We start from the raw sequence: 24094 nt of genomic DNA, 5'->3' as shown, positions 1-24094 counted from the left end.
GAGGGGGTGCCCAAGGATGGGGTGCCCGGGGGCCTGTGGGCACTCACCGGGGCCTGCGTTTGAACTGTTTATACAACTGGTCGACTGTGTGGGCATTCAGTTCAAAAAACTCTTTCCTGAATCCACGATCCAGCAGCTGCACAGAAAGACAGGGTCAGCGGTCAGTGTTGATGATCAGCCAGTGGGTCAGCGGGTTACTGGGTCAGTAGGTTAGGGTTAGTGATCAGCCAGTGGGTAGCAGAGGGATCTCAGTGCTGGCTATCTCCCTGACACAATAACGGGGTTACGATGCTTTATCACAGTGTCGAGACTGCTCAAGGATTCACTGTTAAGTGTAGTGACTGTGTTTCGAGGCGATCGTAAACCACACAACATGCCCGACGTCTCGAAACGACTTCAGGATCTGAAAATGTCACTGTTGCCCTGGTTGTGAAGTATCAGTGTGACGCGTGTGTGAAATGACTGGAACCCGAAGGAAAGCACATTATCGCACAAATATAGCACAAGTGTAACATGATGACAGTGTGACACGGTGTGAGCGGTGAGGTCAGTGGGCTGTTGATGTGCCGGGAAGGGCTGGTTGCCTCTGTCCTCGGTCTTTACCTTGTCTTCAGCAACGAGGTCATCATAGGCCTCTCGATATTGGTCCACCTGAACCTTGGTCTCCAACAAGCGCTGTTCTGACTCCTCCTATCAGAGGGAGAGACCGTCAGTCACAACACCCCCACACTGCCCTCAGTCCCTCACTGTCAGTCACTACAAACCCACACTGCCCTCAGTCCCTCACCGTCAGTCACTACAAACCCCCACACTGCCCTCAGTCCCTCACCGTCAGTCACTACAAACCCACACTGCCCTCAGTCCCTCACCGTCAGTCACTACAAACCCACACTGCCCTCAGTCCCTCACCGTCAGTCACTATACCCCCACACTGCCCTCAGTCCCTCACCGTCAGTCACTATACCCCCGCACTGCCCTCAGTCCCTCACCGTCAGTCACTATACCCCCGTATTGCCCTCAGTCCCTCACCGTCAGTCACTATACCCCCACACTGCCCTCAGTCCCTCACCGTCAGTCACTATACCCCCACACTGCCCTCAGTCCCTCACCGTCAGTCACTATACCCCCACACTGCCCTCAGTCACTATACCCCCACACTGCCCTCAGTCCCTCACCGTCTCAGCCTTAAGACCATCGTCGCCCACAAACTCAGTCAATTCACTTTATAGTATATCCTGTGAAAGCGTTTTGAGATGTGAACTGTGTCAGGTGATCGAGCACAGGGAGTTGTGATCAAATTGATATGTCTGGACGTGCCGGTGGTGGGGGGGCAGTTGATGTGACTGGACGTGCTGGGGGTGGGGGGCAGTTGATGTGACTGGACGGGGTGGGGGCAGTTGATGTGACTGGACGTGCTGGGGGTGGGGGGGTTGATGTGACTGGACCTGCTGGGGGTGGGGGGGTTGATGTGACTGGACGTGCTGGGGGTGGGGGGGTTGATGTGACTGAACGTGCTGGGGGTGGGGGGGTTGATGTGACTGGACGTGCTGGGGGTGGGGGGGTTGATGTGACTGGACGTGCTGGGGGTGGGGGGTTGATGTGACTGGACGTACTGGGGGTGGGGGGTTTGATGTGACTGGACGTGCTGGGGGTGGGGGTGTTGATGTGACTGGACGTGCTGGGGGTGGGGGGTTTGATGTGACTGGACGTGCTGGGGGTGGTGGGGTTGATGTGACTGGACGTGCTGTGCGGGGTGGGGTTGATGTGACTGGACATGCGGGACGGGGGTTGATGTGACTGGACGTGCTGGGTGTGGTGGGGGTTGATGTGATTGGACGTGCGGGATGGGGGTTGATGGGACTGGATGTGCGGGATGGGGGTTGATGGGACTGGACGTGCTGGGGGGGTGGGGGGGAGTTTGGGTGACAAACCTTCTGCTTGATGTTCTTGTTGATGAGGTAGTTGAGTTCTGCCTCCCACGTGTTGATCTCCTCACAGCACAGCACAATCACAACCAGGTTAGTGATCTTCAGCTCCTCCTGACAGACAGGGACACGTCAGTGTAGTCAGTGACATGGTCCGTGTGGTCAGTGACACGGTCAGTGTAGTCAGTGTGGTCAGTGACATGGTCAGTGAAATGGTCCATGTGGTCAGTGACATGGTCCGTGTGGTCAGTGACAGAGTCAGTGCGATCAGTGACATGGTCAATGCGGTCAGCTCGGCTGAAAACCTTTCTTTTCGACCGGGCCTTTGGTCACCTTCCAAATTGTTCTTGTTGTTGTTGTTCAATGTGGTCAGGGACACGGTCAGGGACACGGTCAGTGCGGTCAGTGACACAGTCAGTGTGGTCAGTGTGGTCAGGGTCACGGTCAATGTGATCAGCAACACGGTTAGTATGGTCAATGTGGTCAGTGACATGGTCAGTCTGGTCAGTTACCTGGGCAGTGTGGTCAGTGACAGAGTCAGTGACATGGTCAGTGTGGTCAATTACACAGTCAGTGTGGTCAGCAACACACCACAACAACAACTTGTATTTACATACAGACAGCTGTTACCTGGTAAATGATCATTTCACTCTTTATTTTCTTGTCAAACAGTTTGGCAAAGACATCGTCGAAGGCGTGTGTGGCCTCCGTCACTGAGGCCTGCAGTTTCCTCATCTCTGACTCCAGTGTCTGGGAAAGACGTTTCTAATCAGCATCGCACACGTGGGAAATCACACTCACTGAGTGCGCCTCACATCCATGCTGCCTCTGAGCTGCAAGTGCTCACCACGTGTGTGCTATGTGTGCAATGTGTGGCAGCAAGGCCCACACTGGGGTCGGGTCTTACCTTGCGGTACTTGTCTTTCTCTTCATTGAGTTCCTGCTCTTTGATCAAATGCTCTTTGGCCTGGCGCTTCTGCTCCTCTGTCCATTCATAGTCCGGCTTCATCATGAATGGTAACGCAGGTAGTTCCTGTCACACAACCAGTGTCACATACCCACACTATCCCAGCCCAGCCACACACAGTTACACAGCAAAGTTCCCTCTACACTGTGTGTCCACACTCCCAGGTCAGGGTTAGAGACACAGTAACGCTCCTCTACACTGTGTGTCCACACTCCCAGGTCAGGGTTAGAGACACAGTAAAGCTCCCTCTACACTGTGCGTCCACACTCTCAGGTCAGGGTTAAGCTCCCTCTACACTGTCCATGACGTCCTCCCGACGTGAAAGGCGCTCTATAAATGGAATCTTGTTGTTGTTGTTGTAAATATTCAGACTTATAGCAGAAGGAATCTCGTGGCTGTGATATGCTACAGACATGGAGATGTTTGTCAGGTTTAAAAGCTGTCAGAGTGAGACTGTGGGATACACGGGAGGGATTTAACAAGCAGAACGAGTGCAAGTAACAGGAACCGAGGTCCTCACCATCTTCAGAATGTCGGACTTCTTCACCTCCAGTACTCCCCCCATCATGTCCTGCAGGGCTCGCTCTCGCAGATTGTCAGCCTGAGGAGACAGAACTTACCTCTGTCACACACACACCCTGACTCACACCCTCACACACACACCCTAACTCACACCCTCACACACACCCTGACTCACACCCTCACACACACACCCTGACTCACACCCTCACACACACCCTGACTCACACACACACCCTAACTCACACCCTCACACACACCCTAACTCACACCCTCACACACACCTTGACTCACACCTTCACACACACACCCTGACTCACACCCTCACACACACCCTGACTCACACCCTGACACACACCCTGACTCACACCCTCACACACACCCTGACTCACACCCTCACACACACCCTGACTCACACCCTCACACACACCCTCACACATACACCCTGACTCTCACCTTCACACACACACCCTGACTCACACCCTCACACACACACCCTGACACACAAACCCTGACTCACACCCTGACACACACACCCTCACACACACACCCTGACTCACACCCTCACACACACACCCTGACTCACACCGACACACAAACCCTGACACACAAACCCTGACTCACACCCTCACACACACCCTGACTCACACCCTCACCCTAACTCACACCCTGACACACACACCCTGACTCACACCCTGACACACACACCCTGACTCACACCCTGACACACACACCCTGACACACACACCCTAACTCACACCCTCGCACACATACCCTGACTCACACCCTCACACACACCCCCTGACTCATACCCTCTCACACACACCCTAATTCACACCCTCTCACACACACTGACTCACACCGTCAGTCACACACACACCTCGACACACAACCACACCCTCAACATTGGCAGCACCTCCCAACCCACAACACACCACAATAACCACCTCACACAGCAGCCCAGCCCCAGCCCCCTTGGTCCCTGATCGCTGGTCTACGGCCAGTCCCCTCAGGTCTCCTTGGTGCCGGTCACCATGCCCTACCTTGGCCGCCAATCGTCGCTGTTCCTCTGCGATGGCCTCTTCCTGCAGCCTGCGCTGCTGCTCCGGGGTCAGGTATCTCTCCGCCACTATCTGGGTACAGACACACATACACAGTCAGTGCAACCCCCAGCTACTGTCTGAGGACAGACGCAGACACATACACCCACCCACACACACACACATACAGTCAGTGCAGCCCCCAGCTACTGTCTGAGGACAGACACAAACACAGAGTCAGTGCAGCCCCCATGTTCTGTCTGAGGACAGTCATAGACACACAAACACACACACAGAATCAGGACAACAACTTGGATGTATATAGCGCCCTCCACGCTGGACGGCGTCTCAGAGTGCTTCACAGTAACGAATCCCCTGGCTTATGTTCCAGGCTTTTCCTTTTGTCAACGTGGTCTTAACCACCCCTAAAAACGCCGTCCCACCCACTTCTGGCTTCAAACTATTCCGCGGCAAGCGCTTTCGTACTTTCAACTTGATCGCACATAACAGTATCCTTTTAAAGTCTTTTTCCTCCAATTCGAGGTGACAATCTCTAAACAGCTCGTATTGCTGATTCAACTCAGTGGGACGAGTTTGTTCTGTGATCGTGCCGAACTCTTGCACATAAGCCACTACTTCCTCGGGTCTTAGTGCCTGACTATGTGTCTCCTCCCTATTGAAAAGCCTCTTGCTGATCTTCCCCATCAGACACCTGACTCCTCGTCTGCATTGGGTGAACCCGGCTCCGAGTAGTAGTGATGACCGCTACTGACTTTCCTGATTCTTCCATCCACATATCCGAATATATTTTATCTACTTTGTCTATGGCGGTTTTGACATTTCGATTATTCCCAATTGTTCCCTCTGTCTTAATGGCCCATACTATAGCCTGCTTGCCCGTTAGCATCTCCTTTAGTTTCTCTATTTCTTTTCCACACTGAGTGTGATCTGTCTCAGTGGCTGAAGGTCGGTTAATTAAGGTGTTAACTGCTCCATTGGCTGCATTCAACTGGATGCAGCGCTATTCTCCTTTCTTCATGCTGTCCTCTCTCTAGCTTGGCTCGGCTGATTTCGCCTTGCATTATGTGTAAGGTGGAGGTTAATTCTATTATCTTTCTTTCCTGATTCTCACATACTCCTTCCATGCTCCACAATTCTTCCTCCATGTCCTTTTTGTCTGACAAAGTGATCTTTAAACCTTTTTGTATTTCTGTCATCACTTCTTTGAGCTGTTTTGTCTTAGTTTTCATACCCCCTATTTCCTGGTCCTTACTGTCTTGTAATTGTTTGGTTTTAAGTTTCAGATCCTCTATCTCCGTATCCTTACAATCTCGTAGTTGTTTTAACTCAAAGGCTTTACACTTGTATTCCCTCAACATCCAGTATTTCAAAAAGTTTTTACATCTTTTTCCCCAATTTTGATGTTACCTACTGACACTTCTTCCTCTAACCATTCTATACCATTTTTCTGGCTCATTTCCTCACGTATGTCCTCTAGTTTTAGGCCTGTTTTCTTGCATATTTTCTCTTCATATTTATTCAGCCATTGTTGAAAATTATCTTTCAATTTTCGCTCTTTCACATCAGTCATCTCGACAATAGAATACCCGAGATACCAACAACCACAAGAGTGTGATCCACTAAGTGCGCTACCATGTGTGGGTGGGTTTGTCTATCACTTTGAATAAAAAATAGCCTTATTGCTTGTCGGGTCCCTTCGTGGTCACCAATTTGTTGGGATTTCCGATCCCGCAGTTCGGAATATGACCCGACAATCCAAAATGGTGCAATAATTCTTTTATTATAAGACAGTGGGCTTAACAGTGTGTAAAGAAGAGCATACTATAGGGGAATCCCTTTATCTCCAACAGGGGGAAGGTGACCAAAGGCGCGGTCGAAAAGAAAGGTCTTCAGAAGGGACCTGAAAATATGAAGAGAGGGGGCGAGGTGAAGGGAGTGAGGAAGGGAATTCCAGAGCCTCGGGGCATAGTGGCTGAAGGTACGGCCGCCGAGGGTGGAGCGGAGGACTCGGCGGACGAGCAGGAGGCCAGACCCGGAGGAATGAAGGCAACGGGTACTGTTTTGAGGAGAGAGGTCAGAGAGGTAGGGGGGTGCAGAGGAGTGCAGGGATCTTGAAATCGATCCTCTCTGGGATAGGCAGCCAGTGCAGTCTGGCCAGGACTGGGGGGATCGGGGAGTGGAGTTTTGTGCGGGTGAGAATGTGGGCGGCAGAGTTTTGAATGATTTGGATTTTATGGATGGTAGTGGATGGGAGACCGGCGAGGAGGGCGTTAGAGTAGTCCAGCCGAGAGATGACAAAGGCATTGACCAGGGTTTCAGCAGCTTTTGAAGAGTGGAGGTATTTGAGAAGACGGGCGATGCATCCGAGGTGGAAGAAAGCGGTGCTGGTGAGGGACCGGATGTGGGGGAGGAAGGATAATTGGGGGTCAACCTGACGCCTAGGTTGCGTACGGGTTCGGAGAGTTTTAGGGGGAGGTCGGGTAGATGGAGGAGGAGAGCCATGGGATTTGAGACGTTGACGAGAGCCAAAGAGTATGGCTTCTGTCTTGTCGATGTTCAGTTGAAGGAAGTTTGCGCTCATCCAGCCCCTGAGATCTGACAGGCAGCTGACAGAACATCAGGGGACTGGGGGTCGCAAAGAGAGGTGGAAAAATAGAGTTGGGTGTCGTCCGCGTAAATGTGGAAATGTACCTCATGTCTGTGGATGACATCCCCAAGAGGGAGCATGTAGATCAGAAAGAGGAGGGGACCAAGGAAGGATCCTTGGGTATCCTGCAGGTAACCAGGGGAGCGGGAGGAGAAGCCATTTGTGCAGATGTATTGCTGGCGGTTTGTGAGGTAGGACTCGAACCGGGCGAGTATGGTCCCACTGAGGTGGATGATGGGAGGAAAGGCGGTGGAGGAGGATGGAGTGATCGACTGTGTCGAAAGCCGCAGAGAGGTCCAGGAGGACAAGGAGGCAGAGGGAGCCCTGGTCACAGATAGAGAGGATGTCGTCTGTGACTTTCACAAGTGCAGTCTCTGTACTGTGGGCGGAAACCGGACTGGAGGGGTTCGAAGTGGGAGTGGGAGGAGAGGTGTGCGTGGAGTTGATTGGCAACAATGCGTTCTAGGACTTATGCGAGGAAGAGCAGGTTAGAAATGGGGCCATAATGGCTGGGGTTTGAGGGATCTAGGGAGGGTTTTTTTGAGAAGGGGGTGATGACAGCAGTTTTGAGGGGGGCAGGGACTGATCCGGAGGAGAGGGACTGGTTGATGACGTCACCCAGTAGTGGGCAGAGGAGGGGGAGCTGGGTGACCAGCAAGTTGGTGGGGAGGGGGTCGAGGCAGCAGGTGGTGGGTTTCATGGAGGTGATGGAGGGTGAGAGGGAGGAGGGAGAGATGGGGAGGAAGGAATGTAGGATGGGGGTGGTGGTAGGAGCAGATGATGGGGAAGGTGACAGGGACAGAGAGGGCATGGTGGTGGGTGACAAGGGGCAGGTGGATGAGGCTGCCTGGTGGATGTTTTAGATTTTAGATGGTGGATTTTAGATGAGAAGAAGTCCATGACCTCCTCGCACTTAGCATTGGATATGAAGATTGAGGAGGCCTGAGGGGGGGGGCACGGAGGAGTTAGTGGGTGGTGGAAAAAAGATCTTTCGGGTTGTGTTTAGCCTCCAAGATGATGTTGGAGTAAAAGCTGGTGTCAAGGAACGGCAGTAGCTGTGGAGATGCTCAAGCCACAGTTGGCGGTGGACTGTCAGGGCCAGTTTTCCGCCATCTGCGCACGAGCAGCCGGGTTTGGGTTCTTAGGGAGCAGAGATGGTTGTTGTACGAGGGGGATCGGGTGGGATTGGTAATAATAATAATCCTTGCATTTGATATAGCGCTTTTCACGTCTTCTCGACGTCACAAAGCTCTTCACAGAACACACTGTAAAGTGAATTGACTGTATATTTGTGGGCGAACGCGGCAGCCAATTGCACACAGCAATGTCCCACAAACTGAAAATGACCAATTTATTATTGTTTTTGGTTTTGGAGGGAGTATTATTAGGCTCTGTGTGGAGTAAGGAAATTTGCCCAAGGTTTCCCGCTGCCTGGAATTGAACTCAGGTCTCTCACTTGCAAAGCGAGTGCTCCAACCACTGAGCTACAGGACTCCAGATGGTTCTGGATTTCTGGGGGATGAGGGAGTTGAAGGTGGAGGAGAGGCGATCATGGAGCAGCTGGACGGCTGCTTCAGGATCTCCGCGGGTGGAAGGCCAGAGGGATAGGTTATTTGATGAAGTGAGGGCCCTTGTGAGGGTCTCAGGGGGTAGCCTTTTCCAAGGGCGGTAGAGGATGGTTGAGGGCTTGGTGGAGGAGAGAAGCATGTGAGAGAAGGAGATGAGGAAGTGGTCCGAGATGGCCTTGTCCACAATGCTGAGGTCGGAAATGTCAAGGCCGTGGATGATAACGAGGTCAAGGGCATGACCACGGTTGTGGGTAGGTGAGTTTATGTGAAGGGTGAGGTTAATGGAGGAGAGGAGGGCAGTGAAGTCGGCAGAAGTAGTGCAGGGGGAGTTTAGGTGGAGGTGGAGGACAGCCTACAGTTACTATCTGAGGACAGACAGACACACACACATACACATACACACACACACAATCAGGGTAGCCCCCATGTGCTATCTGAAGACAATAACGGAAACACACAGAATCACAACACACACACAGTCACACAAATACATGGTCACACACAGTCAGGGCAGACCCCAGGTACTATCTGAGGACAGATACACACACACACAGTCACAGCCAGTCAGGGCAGCCCACAGGTAGTCCCTCCGGAATATCGCCAGACTACGGCACTACCTCACCCCTCACGCTGCTGAAACCCTGGTTCACGCCTTTGTCACCTCAAGGCTGGACTATGGGAACTCTCTCCTCGCGGCCTTCCTGCCACCTCCCTCCACACTGCAGGTCATCCAGAACTCTGCAGCTCGTGTACTGTCCCGCACCAGGCTTCGGGACCACATCACTCCCACCCTCGCTCGCCTTCACTGGCTCCCCATCCCCCAGAGGATTGATTTCAAGATCCTCATCCTCACCTACAAGGCCATTCACGGCCTCGCTCCCTCCTACCTCTCCAACCTACTATCCCCCTACCTACCTGCCCGTACCCTCCGTTCCTCTGGCTCCGGTCTGCTCCACATCCCCCGCCCCAACCGCCCTACCATCGGTGGTCGGGCCTTCAGCCTCTCAGCCCCGAGGCTCTGGAACTCTATCCCCAGTGCCTTCGCCGCTTCCTCCCTCTCCTCCTTCAAGGCCGGTCTCAAAACCTTTCTCTTTGACCGTGCCTTCAGCTCCTCTCTCGACTCTCTTCCCCCTCCTCGCTCCCTCCCTTCCCTCACCCTGACCATTTCCCCCCTCCTCGCTCCCTCCCTTCCCTCCCTCACCCTGACCATTTCCCCCCTCCTTGCTCCCTCCCTTCCCTCCCCTCACCCTGACCATTTCCCCCCTCCTCGCTCCCTCCCTTCCCTCCCCTCACCCTGACCATTTCCCCCCTCCTCGCTCCCTCCCTTCCTCCCCTCACCCTGACCATTTCCCCCCTGCTCGGGTCATGACCCAACTGTGCAGCGCCTTGGAACGTCCTCCTGACGTGAAAAGCGCTTTATTAATGGAATCTTGTTGTTGTTGTTGTTGTTGTAGTATCTGGGTACACACACACACAAACACACAGACAGGGCAGCGCACAGGAAATCACATAAAATCTGGATTCATCATAATAATATAAATAATATTAACAGTGATAGTCCACACATTTGCTACTCCACTGAAACGACTGTGTGTGTTATGGGCGATTGTAACAGCCTATATTTACACAACAATGTCCCACAAACAGCCATGAAGCCAGTCACTGATTGAGGCCAGCAACACATGGCTCACAGGCTCTGGAAGTGGGAGAGGCTCTGGCTGGGGGTGGGAGAGGCTCTGGGGGTGGGAGAGAGTCTGGGGGTGGGAGAGGCTCTGGCTGGGGGTGGGAGAGGCTCTGGCTGGGGTGGGAGAGAGTCTGGGGGTGGGAGAGGCTCTGATCACCATTACCTCAGAGTCCTGGACTTCAAGATCTCGTTCTGGCTTCTCATTGTTGCTCATGTGGGGCTCTGAGATATCCTCCTTTATGCCGAGCTGGTCCATGATCTCCAGGATGCGATTGTTCTTGGAGGTGACCCGAGCAATTTCCTGCTCTTTCTGCTTGTAAACAACCTCAAACTCCTTGTTAAACTCCATCTTGATGTTGTGAATAATATTCTGCGGAGAGACAAGCAGCCAGTGTCACTGCTGACTGAGGGAGACAGGTTCACACTCAAAGTCCTGTAGCTCAGTGGTTAGAGCACTCGCTTTGCAAGCGAGACACCTGGGTTCAATTCCAGGCAGGTCAGGGCCAAACCTTGGGCAAGTTTCCTTACTCCACACAGAGCCTAATAATAATCCCTCCAAAACCAAACACAATAATAAATTGGTCATTTTCAATCCACGACTGTTTGTGGGACATTGCTGTGCGCAATTGGCTGTCGCCTTTGCCCACAAATATACAGTCAATTCACTTTACAGTCTATTCTGTGAAGCGCTTTGTGACGTCGAGAAGACGTGAAAAGTGCTATATCAAATGCAAGGATTATTATCATTTTATTATTATTAAAGCAACACTCACAGCAGTGCCAAAACAAGCACAGAGTAATGCCACACAGTGTGTACGGTCCTGCAATGCAGTGGTTAGAACACTCGCCTCACAAGCGAGAGGACCTGGGCAAGGCTGACCTTCAGCATACAGATTTGGTTGAGACGCTCCTCCTTGGTGTGCATGTGGAACTGGCTGTACAAGTGGGGGTTACTCAAGCCATACTCCCCACTCAGGCTACCCAGCAGAGCCGTGCTCTCGCTCTCTGTCATATCTTCCTCATCACCCTCCTCCTCATCCTTCTCCGGTTTCACCGCAATCTCCACAATCTCTTTGCGAGCCTGAGGATAGAAGAACATAAGAATTAGCTATGTGAAAGAAGACCAAGGTCCATCTATTTCACCTTCCACCAACCTGGCAGTTTCTTGACATGTTTGCCTCAAACTATATATTGTATCTATCCCCAGATAATATTTCCCAACAGAAAGACATCTCATTTGTTCGTGACACAAACAAAACAGGACGGTGAACACCACACTGTTACTGTCTCATTGCTGGGACAATGACCCTTCCAAACACCCCTCACTCAACCAACCATGCAGCCACCCTGGGGGGGTTGGTGAGGGGAGGAGAGGAGGAGCACTGGGACGGGGGAAGCGCTGGGACCGGGGTGGGGGGGGGAACCACTGGGACGGGGGGGGAGGGGTGAGCACTAGGACGGGAGTGGGGGAGCACTGGGACGGGAGTGGGGGAGCACTGGGACGGGGGGGGAGCACTGGGACGGGGGGGGAGCACTGGGACGGGAGTGGGGGGGAGAAATGGGATGAGAGGTAGGGGGAGCACTGGGATGGGAGTGGGGGGGAGCACGAGGACGGGAGAAGGAGCGATGGGACGGGAGAAGGGGGAGCAATGGGACGGGAGGGGGAGGACTGGGACGGTGGGGGGAACTGGGACAGGAGGGGGGAGCATTGGGACGGGGTGGGGGGAGCACAGGGACTGCCGGTCACCGTGAGGTCAGCGATCTCGGTTTTCCTCAGGAGAAGGATTCTCTTCAGTAGCTTCATTTCCCCCTCGTCCTGGGACCTCATTGGGTAATTGGTCACCTCCAGCCCTGAGTGGAAGGCCTGAAAGGGTAAAATTGTGGTCAATCAGAGCCCTGACGCTCACTCACCCCCCCCTCCCACCGACACCCCACCCCACTGACAGCTATCCCCACTCACCCCCCCCTCCCACCGACACCCCACCCCACTGACAGCTATCCCCACTCACCCCCCCCCCCTCCCACTGACAGCTATCCCCACCCCCCCCCACTGACAGCTATCCCCACTCACCCCCCCTCCCACTGACACCCCACCCCACTGACAGCTATACCCACTCACCCCCCCTCCCACTGACACCCCACCCCACTGACAGCTATCCCCACTCACCCCCCCTCCCACTGACACCCCACCCCACTGACAGCTATCCCCACTCACCCCCCCTCCCACTGACACCCCACCCCACTGACAGCTATCCCCACTCACACCCCCTCCCACTGACACTCCCTCCCAATGACATCTCCCACTGATATCCCCCCCACTGGCACCGCCCCCCATGACATCCCCCACTGACACCCGCCACTGCCATCCCCTCCCCCCCACTGCTCATCCAGTTAACACACTCATCAGCAAGGCCTTGATATGGAGGAAGTGGGGAGTTAGAGACCCGGGGATGGAATTTCAGAGAATGGAAATGGCAATCGATGCTCCTCCCTATCGCCCTCACCCCCATCATCTGTGGGTCAGCGTGAGGGGCAGTGTGTTGGGTCAGCGTGAAGGTCAATTTTGGGGTCACTGACTTACCTCTAACGATCGTCCCTTCACAGTCATCTTATCCCAGCATTCCCTCTTCACTACCTGACGCAGGTACTGATTGGCCAACTGGTCCAGTTCGATCTCCTCCCGCACCTTGTGACAGTGACACCCTATTAGTGTGTGTACCCCGGCCCATAGCCCAGCCCCAGCCCAGAGCTCAGCCCCCAACCCTGATCCATAGCCCCCAGACCATAACCCCCAAACCCTATCCCCCAACCCATCCCGCAGCCGCGAGAGTGAAGCCCTGTAGCGTGCCTTTCACCCCGGCCCTCAGCCCTGGCCTAATCCTAGCCACAAGCCCCCAGACCCCTGTACCTTGGCCACCTGCTCCTCCCCTTGCTTCTGCAGCTCTTGCTGCTCCTCCAGGTTCAGGTTGAATTCCTGACGATCCAACTGTTTGATCTCCGTTAACTCCTCGTTCTCCTGCATCATTTCTTGGATCTACACACACAATACATACACGTTACACACACAAACAGGCACGTGTTACACACACACCAACTAGCACGTGTCTCACACACACATCAACCAGCCATATGTCACACACACACTGACCAGCCATGTGTCACACACACACCAACCAGCCACATGTCACACACACACACCAGCCAGCCACGTCTCACACACACACCAACCAGCCACGTCACACACACACACACCAACCAGCCACGTCACACACACACACACCAACCAGCCACATGTCACACACACACACCAACCAGCCACATGTCACACACATACACACACCAACCAGCCACATGTCACACACACCAACCAGCCACGTCACACACACACACACCAACCAGCCACATGTCTCACACACACACACACACACACCAACTATCCACATGTTACACACACCAACCAGCCACATGTCACACACACACACACACACACACCAACCAGCCACATGTCTCACACACACACACACACACCAACTAGCCACATGTTACACACACACACCAACCAGCCACATGTCACACACACACACACCAACCAGCCACATGTCTCACACACACACACACACACACACACACACAGACACCAACCAGCCACATGTCTCTCACACACACCAACCAGCCACATGTCACACACACACACACACCAACCAGCCACACTCCAAGGTGAAGGGAATGTAGGATGGAGTTCCAAAGGCGGGGGCAGAGAGGCTAAAGGACCACCGATGGTGGGGTTGGCTGGGCGGGGGACTTGCGGAGTCTGCTGAGCAGAGGGAGTGGACAGGTTGATAAGGAGTTAGCAGGTCAGTGAGTTAGGAGGCGGCAAGGTCATGGAAGACCTTGAAGGTGCAGATGAAGATTTTGAATTCTGTCCTCTGAGGGATAGGGAGCCAGTGGAGCTGAACGAAGGTGGGGGTGATGGGGTCACGGAGTCCTGTGCAGGAGAGGACACGAGCTGCAGTGTTCTGATTATCTGGCGGGCGGGCTGGGTGGAGGCTGGGCTGGGCGGGGGCCGGGCTGGGCGGGGGCCGGGCTGGGTGGGGGCTGGGCTGGGCCCGGGCTGGGCGTGGCCGGACTGGGCGGGGGCCGGGCTGGGGCCTGACCGTGCTGCGGAGCTGGTGGATTCCCTTCCGCAGGCTCGCCTTCTCCTCTGCGTTCTTCCGATTGTCCAACCAGATAGCCTGAGGGAGAAATTATCACACTGTCCATCAGAGCACAGCACACACACAGCGCTCGCACACAGTGCGCGGACACAGTGCACAGACAGTGCGCAGATGTACACAGCGCACATAGTGCTCACACACAGTCCTCACATACAGCACAACCAGAGCTCGCACACAACGCGCAAACACACAGCCCACACAGTCCTCACACACAGAAAGCACACAGTGCTCACACAGTGCACACAGCACACATAGCGCTCACACACAGCCCCCACATAGCACACACACAGTGCACACACAGCGCTCACACACAGAGCGCGGGCGCACACATAACGCTCACACACTCAGCGCACGCATGCACACGGCGTGCACACACACAACGCTCACACACAGCACACAACACGCGCGCACACACACATATCACGCACACACATAGCATGCACGCAAACAGTGCACACAGAGCACAGTGCTCACACAGTGCACGCATACAGCGTGCGCGCACACACAGCACTCAAGACACACAGCCCACAGACAACGCATATACACACACACACATATCTCAACATGCACAGCGCACACACACACACACACAGAGTACATACAGCATTGCGGTCATGCACAGTATCTCAACAACAACAACAAAATTACACTTATAGAGCGCCTCTTAATGTCAGAAGGACGTCCCAAAGCACTGTACAGTCAGGTGTCGGGCCCGAGCATGGGGTAGGGGTGGTGTAGAGGTGAGGGAAGGCAGAGAGCTGGAAGGGAGACCAAAAGCACGGCCGAAGAGAAGGGTCTTGAGACCGGCCTTGAAGGAGGTGAGGGAGGAAGCGAGGGGAAGGGACTATGGGACGGAGTTCCAGAGTGTCGGGGCAGAGAGGCTGAAAGCCCGGCCACCGATGGTAGGGCGGGAGATATGGAGCAGCCGAAGCAGGTTGGTAGGGAGTCAGCAGGTCAGAGAGGTAGGAGGGGGTAAGGCCATGAATGGCCTTGAAAGTGAGGGCAAGGTTTCTTGAACCCGATCCTCTGGGGGATGGGGAGCCAGTGGAGTCGGGCGAGGGTGGGAGTGATGGGGTCACTGGTGCGTGAGAGGACACGAGCTGCAGAGTTTGGATGATCTGCAGCTTGTGGAGGGAAGAGTTGGGAAGGCCGATGAGGAGGGGGTTCCCGTAATCGAGCCTTGAGATGACTAATGTGTGGGTGAGGGTTTGGGGGCCTGAGGGGTGAGGCAGTGGCGGAGTCTGGCAATGTTGTGGAGGTGGTGATAGGCAGTGCCGTCATGGCGTGGACGTGGAGGAGAAGGACAGTTCAGGGTCAAACAAGACCCCCAGGTTCCTGACTGGCTTAGTGAGGTTGAGTGTGCAGCTGTTGATGCTGATGCTGCCAGTGCCCGAGTTGCGGAGGCGCTGGCGAGAGCCAATCAGGAGGGCCTCGGTCTTGCTGACGTTCAGTTGGAGAAAGTTGTCCCTCGTCCAGGACTTGATGTCGGACAGGCATTTGGTTAGGACGCTAGTAGTCCTGGGAGTTGAGAGTGGAGGCAGAGAGATAGAGTTGAGTGTCATCTGCACACATGTGGAAATTTACCCCATGTCTGCGGATAATGTCACCAAGGGGGAGTATTTAGAGGGTGAAGAGGAGGGGACCAAGGACAGAGCCCTGAGGAACACCGCATGAGACAGTGCGGGGGCTGGAGGAGGAGCCGTTTGCCACGACGAAGTGGAGGCAGTGTAAAAGGTAGGACCTGAACCAGTCAAGGACAGACCCTTGAGGTTGAGGTGGAAGCAGAGGCGGTGGAGGAGGATTGAGTGGTCCACTGTGTCAAAAGCAGCGGAGAGGTTGAGGAGGACGAGGAGGCAGATGGAGCCCTGGTCAGGATGTCGTTTATGACCTGGACCAGAGCAGTTTCCATTCTGTGGGCAGCACAGAAACCCGAATGGAGGGGTTCATGGATGGAGTGAGAGGAGAGGAAAGAGCGAAGCTGGGAGGCAACGGTTCTTTCAAGGACTTTGGATAGGAAGGGGAGATTTGAGATGGGCCGGTCGCTGGATAGCTGTGATGGATCAAGGGAAGGTTTCTTCAAGGTGGGGCTGATAGTGGCTGTTTTAAGGGGGGAAGGAATAGTCCCAGATGACAGGGAGAGGTTAATGATGTCGGTGAGTAGTGGGGCAAGGACATGGAGCTGGGATTTAAGGAGAGGAATGGGGATAGGGTCCATGGAGCAGGTGGTGGGCTTCATGGAGGTTACAGTGGTGAAGACAGAGGAGGGGGTGACAACAACAACAACTTGGATTTATATAGCGCCCTCCATGCCAGACGGCGTCTCAGAGCGCTTCACAGTAACGGATCCTGGGACTGAGCCAGGGGGAGGGGGGGAAGCTGACCGAAAGCGCGGTTGAAAAGGTCTTCAGCAGAGACCTGAAGTGGGAAGGGAGGGAGCGAGGTGAAGGGAGTTCCAGAGCCTCGGGGGATAGTGGCTGAAGGTACGGCCGCTGAGGGTGGAGCGGAGGACTCGGCAGACGAGCAGGAGGCCAGACCCGGAGGAATGAAGGCAACGGGTACTGTTTTGAGGAGAGAGGTCAGAAAGGTCGAGGGGTGCAGAGTGCAGGGACTTGAATACAAGGGTGAGGATCTTGAAATCGATCCTCTCTGGGATAGGCAGCCAGTGCAGTCTGGCCAGGACTGGGGGGATCGGGGAGTGGAGTTTTGTGCGGGTGAGAATGTGGGCGGCAGAGTTTTGAATGATTTGGATTTTATGGATGGTAGTGGATGGGAGACCGGCGAGGAGGGCGTTAGAGTAGTCCAGCCGAGAGATGACAAAGGCATTGACCAGGGTTTCAGCGGCTTTTGGGGAGAGGTATTGGCGGAGACGGGCAATACGTTGGAGGTGGAAGAAAGCGCTTCACAGGTAACAGGTTCAAAGGTGTGGAAGAAGGGATGGGTAATTGTCAGAGTGTGGGGTGGGAGTAGGGAGAGGGTGGAAGTTTGGGGGGCAGTGGTAGCTGAGTGGATTCCCTCGATTTTGGACTCGAGTAAGTCCAGCATTTTCTCGCAGTGAGAGTCAGAGGAAAGAATCTGTGAGCCGTGGCAGGGAGGGCAGAGGAGCCGGTTGATGGTGGAGAACAGGAGCCTGGGGTTGCCCTTTGCCTCCAGGATTAACCTGGAATAGAAGGATGATTTGGCTGAGGTGAGAGCGGAGCAATAGGTTTTGATGAGGTCCAGCCAGATGTGGCGGTGGACAGTTAGGCCGGATTTGAGCCAGGTGCGTTCGGCAGCCCGCATGTGGAGAAGAGTAAGCACAGCGAGTGGGTTGGTGCGAGAGGTGGGCCAGAGGAGGAGGATATCAGAGGACTCCAGGGCAGCGGAGAGGGACTGCGGGGAAATCTTCTTCCACGGGCAGTAGAAAACAGCGGTAGGTTTGGTGGCAGTGGGGAGAGGGATATGGGAGTTGAGGGAGAATAAATGGAGGTCAGAGATGACCTTGTCAATGATGGTGACATCTGAGATGCTGAGGCCCTGGGTGATCACCAGGTCGAGTGGGTGACTGTGGGGGTGGGTAGCAGAGTGGATGTGGAGTGAAAGGTTGGGAGAGGAGAGGAGAAGTCTGAGGAGGTGGAGCAGGAGGGGGTGAAGTGGAGGTTGAAGTCTCAGTCGCACAGCACCGTCTGCTCACCTTCTCCATCTTCCTCTGGAGCCAGGTGGTATCCCAGCCACCCTCCCAGATGGAGGAGCTGTGGATGAAGGGTTGCTCAGTGGAGTTGCTAGTGGGAGATACTTGACCGTCAGCATCCTCCTCAAATGTTAAATTGGTGTCCGACTGAAACGAGAGAGAGAGAGAGGGACAGTTTGGGGCACGAACCCATGGGCAATCCAGCCATGCAGTTGTGTGTTGCAGTGTGTGTGTGTGTGTACAGTGTGTGTGCAGTGTGTGTGTGCAGCGTGTGTGTGCATACAGTGTGTGTGTGTGTGTGTGTGAGTACAGTGCGTGTATGAGTACTGTGTGTGTGTGAATAGTGTGTGTGAATACAGTGAGTGTGTGTACAGTGTGCGTGGGTGTACAGTGTGTGTGTGTGTATAGTGTGTGTGTGTGTGTACAGTGTGTGTGCAGGCTGGCTAGCGGGGGCTGTATCTATCAGCTCACCAAGATGGAGATTTGTCTCTGCTTGTGTTGGCTGGTGTTGGCTATGATCCAGTCGGCCATGGCTCTCAGCACCCTGTCCTCGCTGGTGTAGAACTTCTCCAGCACGTTACTGAGTGAGCGGCTGTATTCCAGCGCTGCCTTGGACTTGGGGGTCACCACCATTTCAAACCTGGCAATTACAGCGCAAGTGCTTCACATATGTCAGGCATTTTTGTGTGTGTATATGACAGGAGTTTGCATGTTACATGTTTTGCACGTATCTATGTGTTGTGGGGGGGAGGTTAGCTGAATTGGCCCCAAGGTGACATGTTTGGCAATGGAATATCAGAATCGAGCCCCCCCCTCTGTGCCGGTATCTCTCTCTCTCTCTCTCGAGCCCCCACTCTGTGCCGGTCTCTAGTCCGGTTCCTGAGCCAGGAGGGGCCGCAGTATCCCAGGGCACTCACTGCTGATGGCAGCACAGCCCGGCCCGGCTCATCAGCAGGTCCTGGAAGGGCCGACCAGTCACTGGGGACGGGAATCTTCCCCCTCAGCCCCTGGTAACCCTGCAGCCAAAGCACTAACTAACAGAGAGGGTGGGCCTCGCAGGAAAGCACACACAAACACATACCCCACCCTCACCTGGTGGCCAGACACACCAGGGCTCCATCGTGCAGGCCGGCGGTCACCAGGTGCTGACAGTCTAAGGCGAAGGCCACGGTGCGAATTCCCTCAGTGCGGTAGGAATGACACTGAATCTTCAGACTCTTCTCCTGTGTGACAGACAGCTAGAGGTCACACATCGCTATAGTCAGGTGCCATCAGGTGCGGTGTGCTTCTGCAGTGCTGCTGCGGTGTTGTCGTGGTGTTGCTGAGTGATGCTGTGACGGCGCTCACCAGTTTGCCAATATCTCTGATCTTGAGGAAGCCGTCCCTGCCCACTGACAGCAGCCACTGGCAGCTCGGGGACAGCAGCAACCGCCCTGGCGCCAACTGGTGTCCCTCTACTTTCACCTGTGGCATCAGCGAGAATATACCACGTGCCTCGTCCTGTTCCCGAGAGAGATGGTGTGAGAGAGACAGTGTGCGAGAGTGCGAGAGTATGTGTGTGTGAGAGAGACAGTGTGAGAGAGTGCGTGAGAGAGCGAGGGTATGTGTGCGTGTGAGACAGTGTGCGAGAGTATGTGTGTGTGAGAGAGACAGTGTGTGAGTGCGAGGGTATGTGTGTGTGAGAGAGACAGTGTGAGAGAGTGTGTGTGTGTGAGAGACAGTGTGCGAGAGTGTGCATGAGAATGAGTGTGTGAGAGAGTGTGCGTGAGAGAGCGAGGGTATGTGTGTGTGAGAGAGAGTATGAGAAAGTGTGAGAGAGACTGTGTAAGATCTCTGTGTGAGTGTTTCAACGACCTATCCTCCTCGGTCACTCTTCTCCACAGCTCCCTTTCCTCTACTCTCGATTCCCTCGCTTCCGTCTCCTCCCGAACCGTCTCCTATTCACGTAAGTCACCACGGTACACCAGCCACCTCTGCTCCCTAAGAGCATAGGTGCATGCCGCTGAGCACATCTGGCTTAAATCAAACCTCACTGTCCACCGGCAGATCTGGCTGGACCATGTCAAATCCTACCGCTCCGCCCAGGCTCGACGATGCAAGCTCATTGCCTGTCGGCCTCCCCAACTCCTTCCTCCACAGGCTGCAGATCATCCAGAACACTGCAGCCCATGTCCTCTCCTACACCAGGCTCCGCGACTCTTTCACCCCCATCCTCGCCCAACTCCACTGACTTGCCATCACACAGAGGATACAGTTCAAGATCCTGTCTCTCTCTCACACACTCACCTTCAAAGCCCTCCATGGTCTCGCTCATCCCCTCCCGGTGCAACCTCCTAACCCCCTTGCCATCCTGCTCGCTCTCTCCGCTCAGCGGGCTCCGGCCTGCTTCATGTCCCCCGCCTCACTTGCCCCATTATTGCTGGGCGGGCGGGCCTTCTGCCCCCACCCTCTGGAATTCCATCCCACAGTCCCTTTGCATCGCCCCCATCAGGACCCATCACAAGATCCTCCTCTTCGACCGGGCTTTTGATCTCCCTGCTTCCCCCCACTGCCCTCCACCTTCCCCAAGCTCGGATCCGTAACTCTGTCAGTCCAGCACCTTGGTACGTCCTCCCGACATGAAAGGTGCTTTACACGTGTAATTTTGTTGTTCTTGTTGAGAGACAGAGAGTTTGAGAGGAGAGACGATGAGAGTGTAAGAGAGACAGAGTGTGTGAGAGAGAGACAGTGTGTGTGAGAGAGAGACAGTGTGTGTGAGAGAGAGACAGTGTGTGTGAGAGAGAGAGACAGAGTGTGTGGGACAGAGAGAGTGTGAGAGAGACAGAGAGTGTGAGGGACAGAGTGTGAGAGAGAGAGTGTGAGAGAGAGAGAGTGTGAGAGAGAGAGACAGAGAGTGTGAGAGGGAGAGACAGAGAGTGTGAGAGGGAGAGGGACCCAGTGACAGCTGAAGGAGACACAGAGTGTGTGATACAGAAAGTGAGAGAGACAATGTGTGAGAGAGTGAGTGTGTGAAAGAGACAGCGAGACTCAGTGACACCTGAAGGAGACACAGAGAGTGTGAGAGACACAGACTGTGTGAGAGAAACAGAGTGTGTGATAGACACAGAGAGCGTGAGAGGCACGGGGAGCCAGTGGCAGCCGAAGGAGAGACAGGATGAGGAAGGGAGACAGAGTGAGGGAGACAGAGTGTGACAGAGACAGAGAGACTGTGACAGCTGAAGGAGACACATAGAGCCAGTGACAGTGATATGGAGGTACCGTTGTAATGAGGAACTTGTGGATGGATTTGGTGGCGTTGCAATAGCCAAAGATATGGTTATTGTGGTGCAGAGCGACTGAGGTCAGGGGGAAATCCAGCTGGCATTTCAGCTTGTTAATGGTGCTCGTGGCCAACTCCCCCCGATAATTGGTGGCCTGAGAATAGTCTGGTACAGAGACAGACATGATTCAATTACATACATAATAGCCTCATCTATTACAGCCCCACATTAGTCTCTCATTACAGTCCCACATCTCAGCCCCACACTACAGTCTCTATTGCAGCACACATCACAGCCCCACACTACAGTCCCTCATTACAATCCCTCATTACAGACCCACATCTCGTTGGCTGTGCTGCCTCTGCAGTGGGGAGTGGGCGAGTACCTGCTAGCAGTTCTCCGGGCACCTCGAACAGGTCCAAGCTCAGGCCACCCACCACCTCGTCCATCGTGTAGGGCGTGGCCAGCGCCACCGCCGTCGCCTTCCTCCTCAGCTTCTCATAGGCCATCGACAGCCCCACGATCTCACTGCTCACATCTGGCATGACACACACACCACAGTCAGCCAGCCAGCCAGCAAACACGCACACACCACAGCCATCCAGCCAGCAAACACGCACACACCACAGCCATCCAACCAGCAAACACGCACACACCACAGCCATCCAACCAGCAAACACGCACACACCACAGCCATCCAACCAGCAAACACGCACACCACCACCACAGCCATCCAACCAGCAAACACGCACACACCACAGCCATCCAACCAGCAAAAAACACACACACACCACAGCCATCCAACCAGCAAACACGCACACACCACAGCCATCCAACCAGCCAGCAAACACGCACACACCACAGCCATCCAACCAGCAAACACGCACACACCACAGCCATCCAACCAGCAAACACACACACACCACAGCCATCCAACCAGCAAACACACACACACACCACAGCCATCCAACCAGCAAACACGCACACACCACAGCCATCCAACCAGCAAACACGCACACACCACAGCCATCCAACCAGCAAACACGCACACACCACAGCCATCCAACCAGCAAACACGCACACACCACAGCCAGCAAGCCAGCAAACACGCACACACCACAGCCAGCCAGCCAGCAAACACGCACACACCACAGCCATCCAACCAGCAAACACGCACACACCCAGCCATCCAACCAGCAAACACGCACACACCACAGCCATCCAACCAGCAAACACACACACACACCACAGCCATCCAACCAGCAAACACGCACACACCACAGCCATCCAACCAACCAGCAAACACACACACACACCAAGCCATCCAACCAGCAAACACACACACACACACACCACAGCCAGCACACACACACCGCAGTCAGCCAGGCACCGAGGAGCCATCACAAGCGGTGGGAGGTGGTGAGTGGGGGTGGCGGTGGGGTGGTTGTGAGCGGTGGGTGGGGGTTGTGGGGTGGCGTGTGGGGGTGTGTGGTGGGCGGCAGGGGGGGTGAGCGAGGTGGGAGTGAGCTGGGTGGGAGGTGAGCGGGGGGGGAGTTGTGTGGGGAGTAAGTGGCAGGGTGTTGTGGGGAGTGGTGGAGCGGGGGTGGTGAGCCGGGGGCATGAGCAGGGGGAGGAGTACCTGTGTAGCCGAGCACCCGGAAGTGTTTGGAGGGTCTGGAATCGAGGATGAAAATATAGCCGCTCGGCCCCGCGGTCACCAGGAAGCGGCCGATCTGGTCGTACCTGCCGTAACACACACACGCACGCACACACGCACGCACACACAGCTGTGACCTGGGGTTTGTGTAATAAGAACAATAGCCTTGCACACAGCAGCAGACCTGCTCCCAGCACTCCTGTGTGTGTTACCATAGTGTTTGTAGGTGAACTCGGCAGCCAGTTTGTGCACAGCTCTACATCCCCAACACAGCCATGAAGTGAGACTGCACTCACTGGGGGGGTGGGGGGGGTATAATAATCCTTGCATTTGATACAGTGCCTTATCACGTCTTTGATACGTCTCAAAGCGCTTCACGGAATATACTGTAAAATGAATTAACTATAGATTTTGTGGGCAAAATGAAGCAGCCAATTGCGCACAGCAGCGTTCCACAAACAGTTGTGGATTGAGTGACCAAATTATTATTATTTACTTAAGGGATTATTACCCCTGGAAAGTGATCCGACAATCGACTAACAACTGGGTTCCTACTTACTGCTAGTTAATAAGAGGGGTGTGGAGTAAGGAAACTTGGCTAAGGTTTTGCCCCGCCAGGAATCGAACCCAGGTCACTCGCTTGTTTTTACCACTAAACTACAGGGCTCCACAATAGGAGATTGCACTCACTGAGAGAGGGATGTAATGGGAGCTGCACTCACGGGGAGGGGGGTGCAATGGGAGCTGCACTCACGGGGAGGGGGGTGCAATGGGAGCTGCACTCACGGGGGGGAGAGGTGGTGTGTAATAGGAGTTTTACTCACTGGAGGAAGGTGATGGGCTTGTTGTTCAGGAAGGTCCTCTGTACCAGCCGTGGGGACTCCACCGTCGTCAGGTCAATATAGTACAGGTGCCCCGACGTGGC

General features: G+C 54.6%; 1 protein-coding gene across 1 annotated transcript in view; it reads right to left on the bottom strand.

The window, feature by feature from the left end:
• Window positions 1–24082, bottom strand: part of cfap43 (cilia and flagella associated protein 43) — a 33195-nt gene extending 9113 nt beyond the window's left edge. The window contains exons 1-21 of the mRNA XM_042337013.1: window positions 23994–24082; window positions 23152–23255; window positions 21898–22050; window positions 21511–21677; window positions 19600–19752; window positions 19345–19475; window positions 18724–18892; window positions 18256–18399; window positions 14526–14603; window positions 13280–13405; window positions 12953–13057; window positions 12119–12235; window positions 11252–11452; window positions 10535–10741; window positions 4455–4544; window positions 3413–3493; window positions 2833–2958; window positions 2556–2675; window positions 1932–2039; window positions 604–690; window positions 48–136 (exon numbers count right to left, since the gene is read on the bottom strand). Of these exons, the coding sequence (XP_042192947.1) occupies window positions 48–136; window positions 604–690; window positions 1932–2039; window positions 2556–2675; window positions 2833–2958; window positions 3413–3493; window positions 4455–4544; window positions 10535–10741; window positions 11252–11452; window positions 12119–12235; window positions 12953–13057; window positions 13280–13405; window positions 14526–14603; window positions 18256–18399; window positions 18724–18892; window positions 19345–19475; window positions 19600–19752; window positions 21511–21677; window positions 21898–22021 (2423 nt within the window). The 5' untranslated portion in view covers window positions 22022–22050; window positions 23152–23255; window positions 23994–24082. The remainder of the gene's footprint in view (window positions 1–47; window positions 137–603; window positions 691–1931; window positions 2040–2555; window positions 2676–2832; window positions 2959–3412; window positions 3494–4454; window positions 4545–10534; window positions 10742–11251; window positions 11453–12118; window positions 12236–12952; window positions 13058–13279; window positions 13406–14525; window positions 14604–18255; window positions 18400–18723; window positions 18893–19344; window positions 19476–19599; window positions 19753–21510; window positions 21678–21897; window positions 22051–23151; window positions 23256–23993) is intronic.
• Window positions 24083–24094: the final 12 nt, after the last annotated feature.

The sequence above is a fragment of the Callorhinchus milii genome, unplaced genomic scaffold, assembly GCF_018977255.1.
Source record: "Callorhinchus milii isolate IMCB2004 unplaced genomic scaffold, IMCB_Cmil_1.0 Scaffold7, whole genome shotgun sequence".
Taxonomy (NCBI): Eukaryota; Metazoa; Chordata; class Chondrichthyes; order Chimaeriformes; family Callorhinchidae; genus Callorhinchus; species Callorhinchus milii.
Note: the sequence above shows the minus strand (reverse complement) of the source record. Positions and strands in the feature narration are given on the sequence as shown.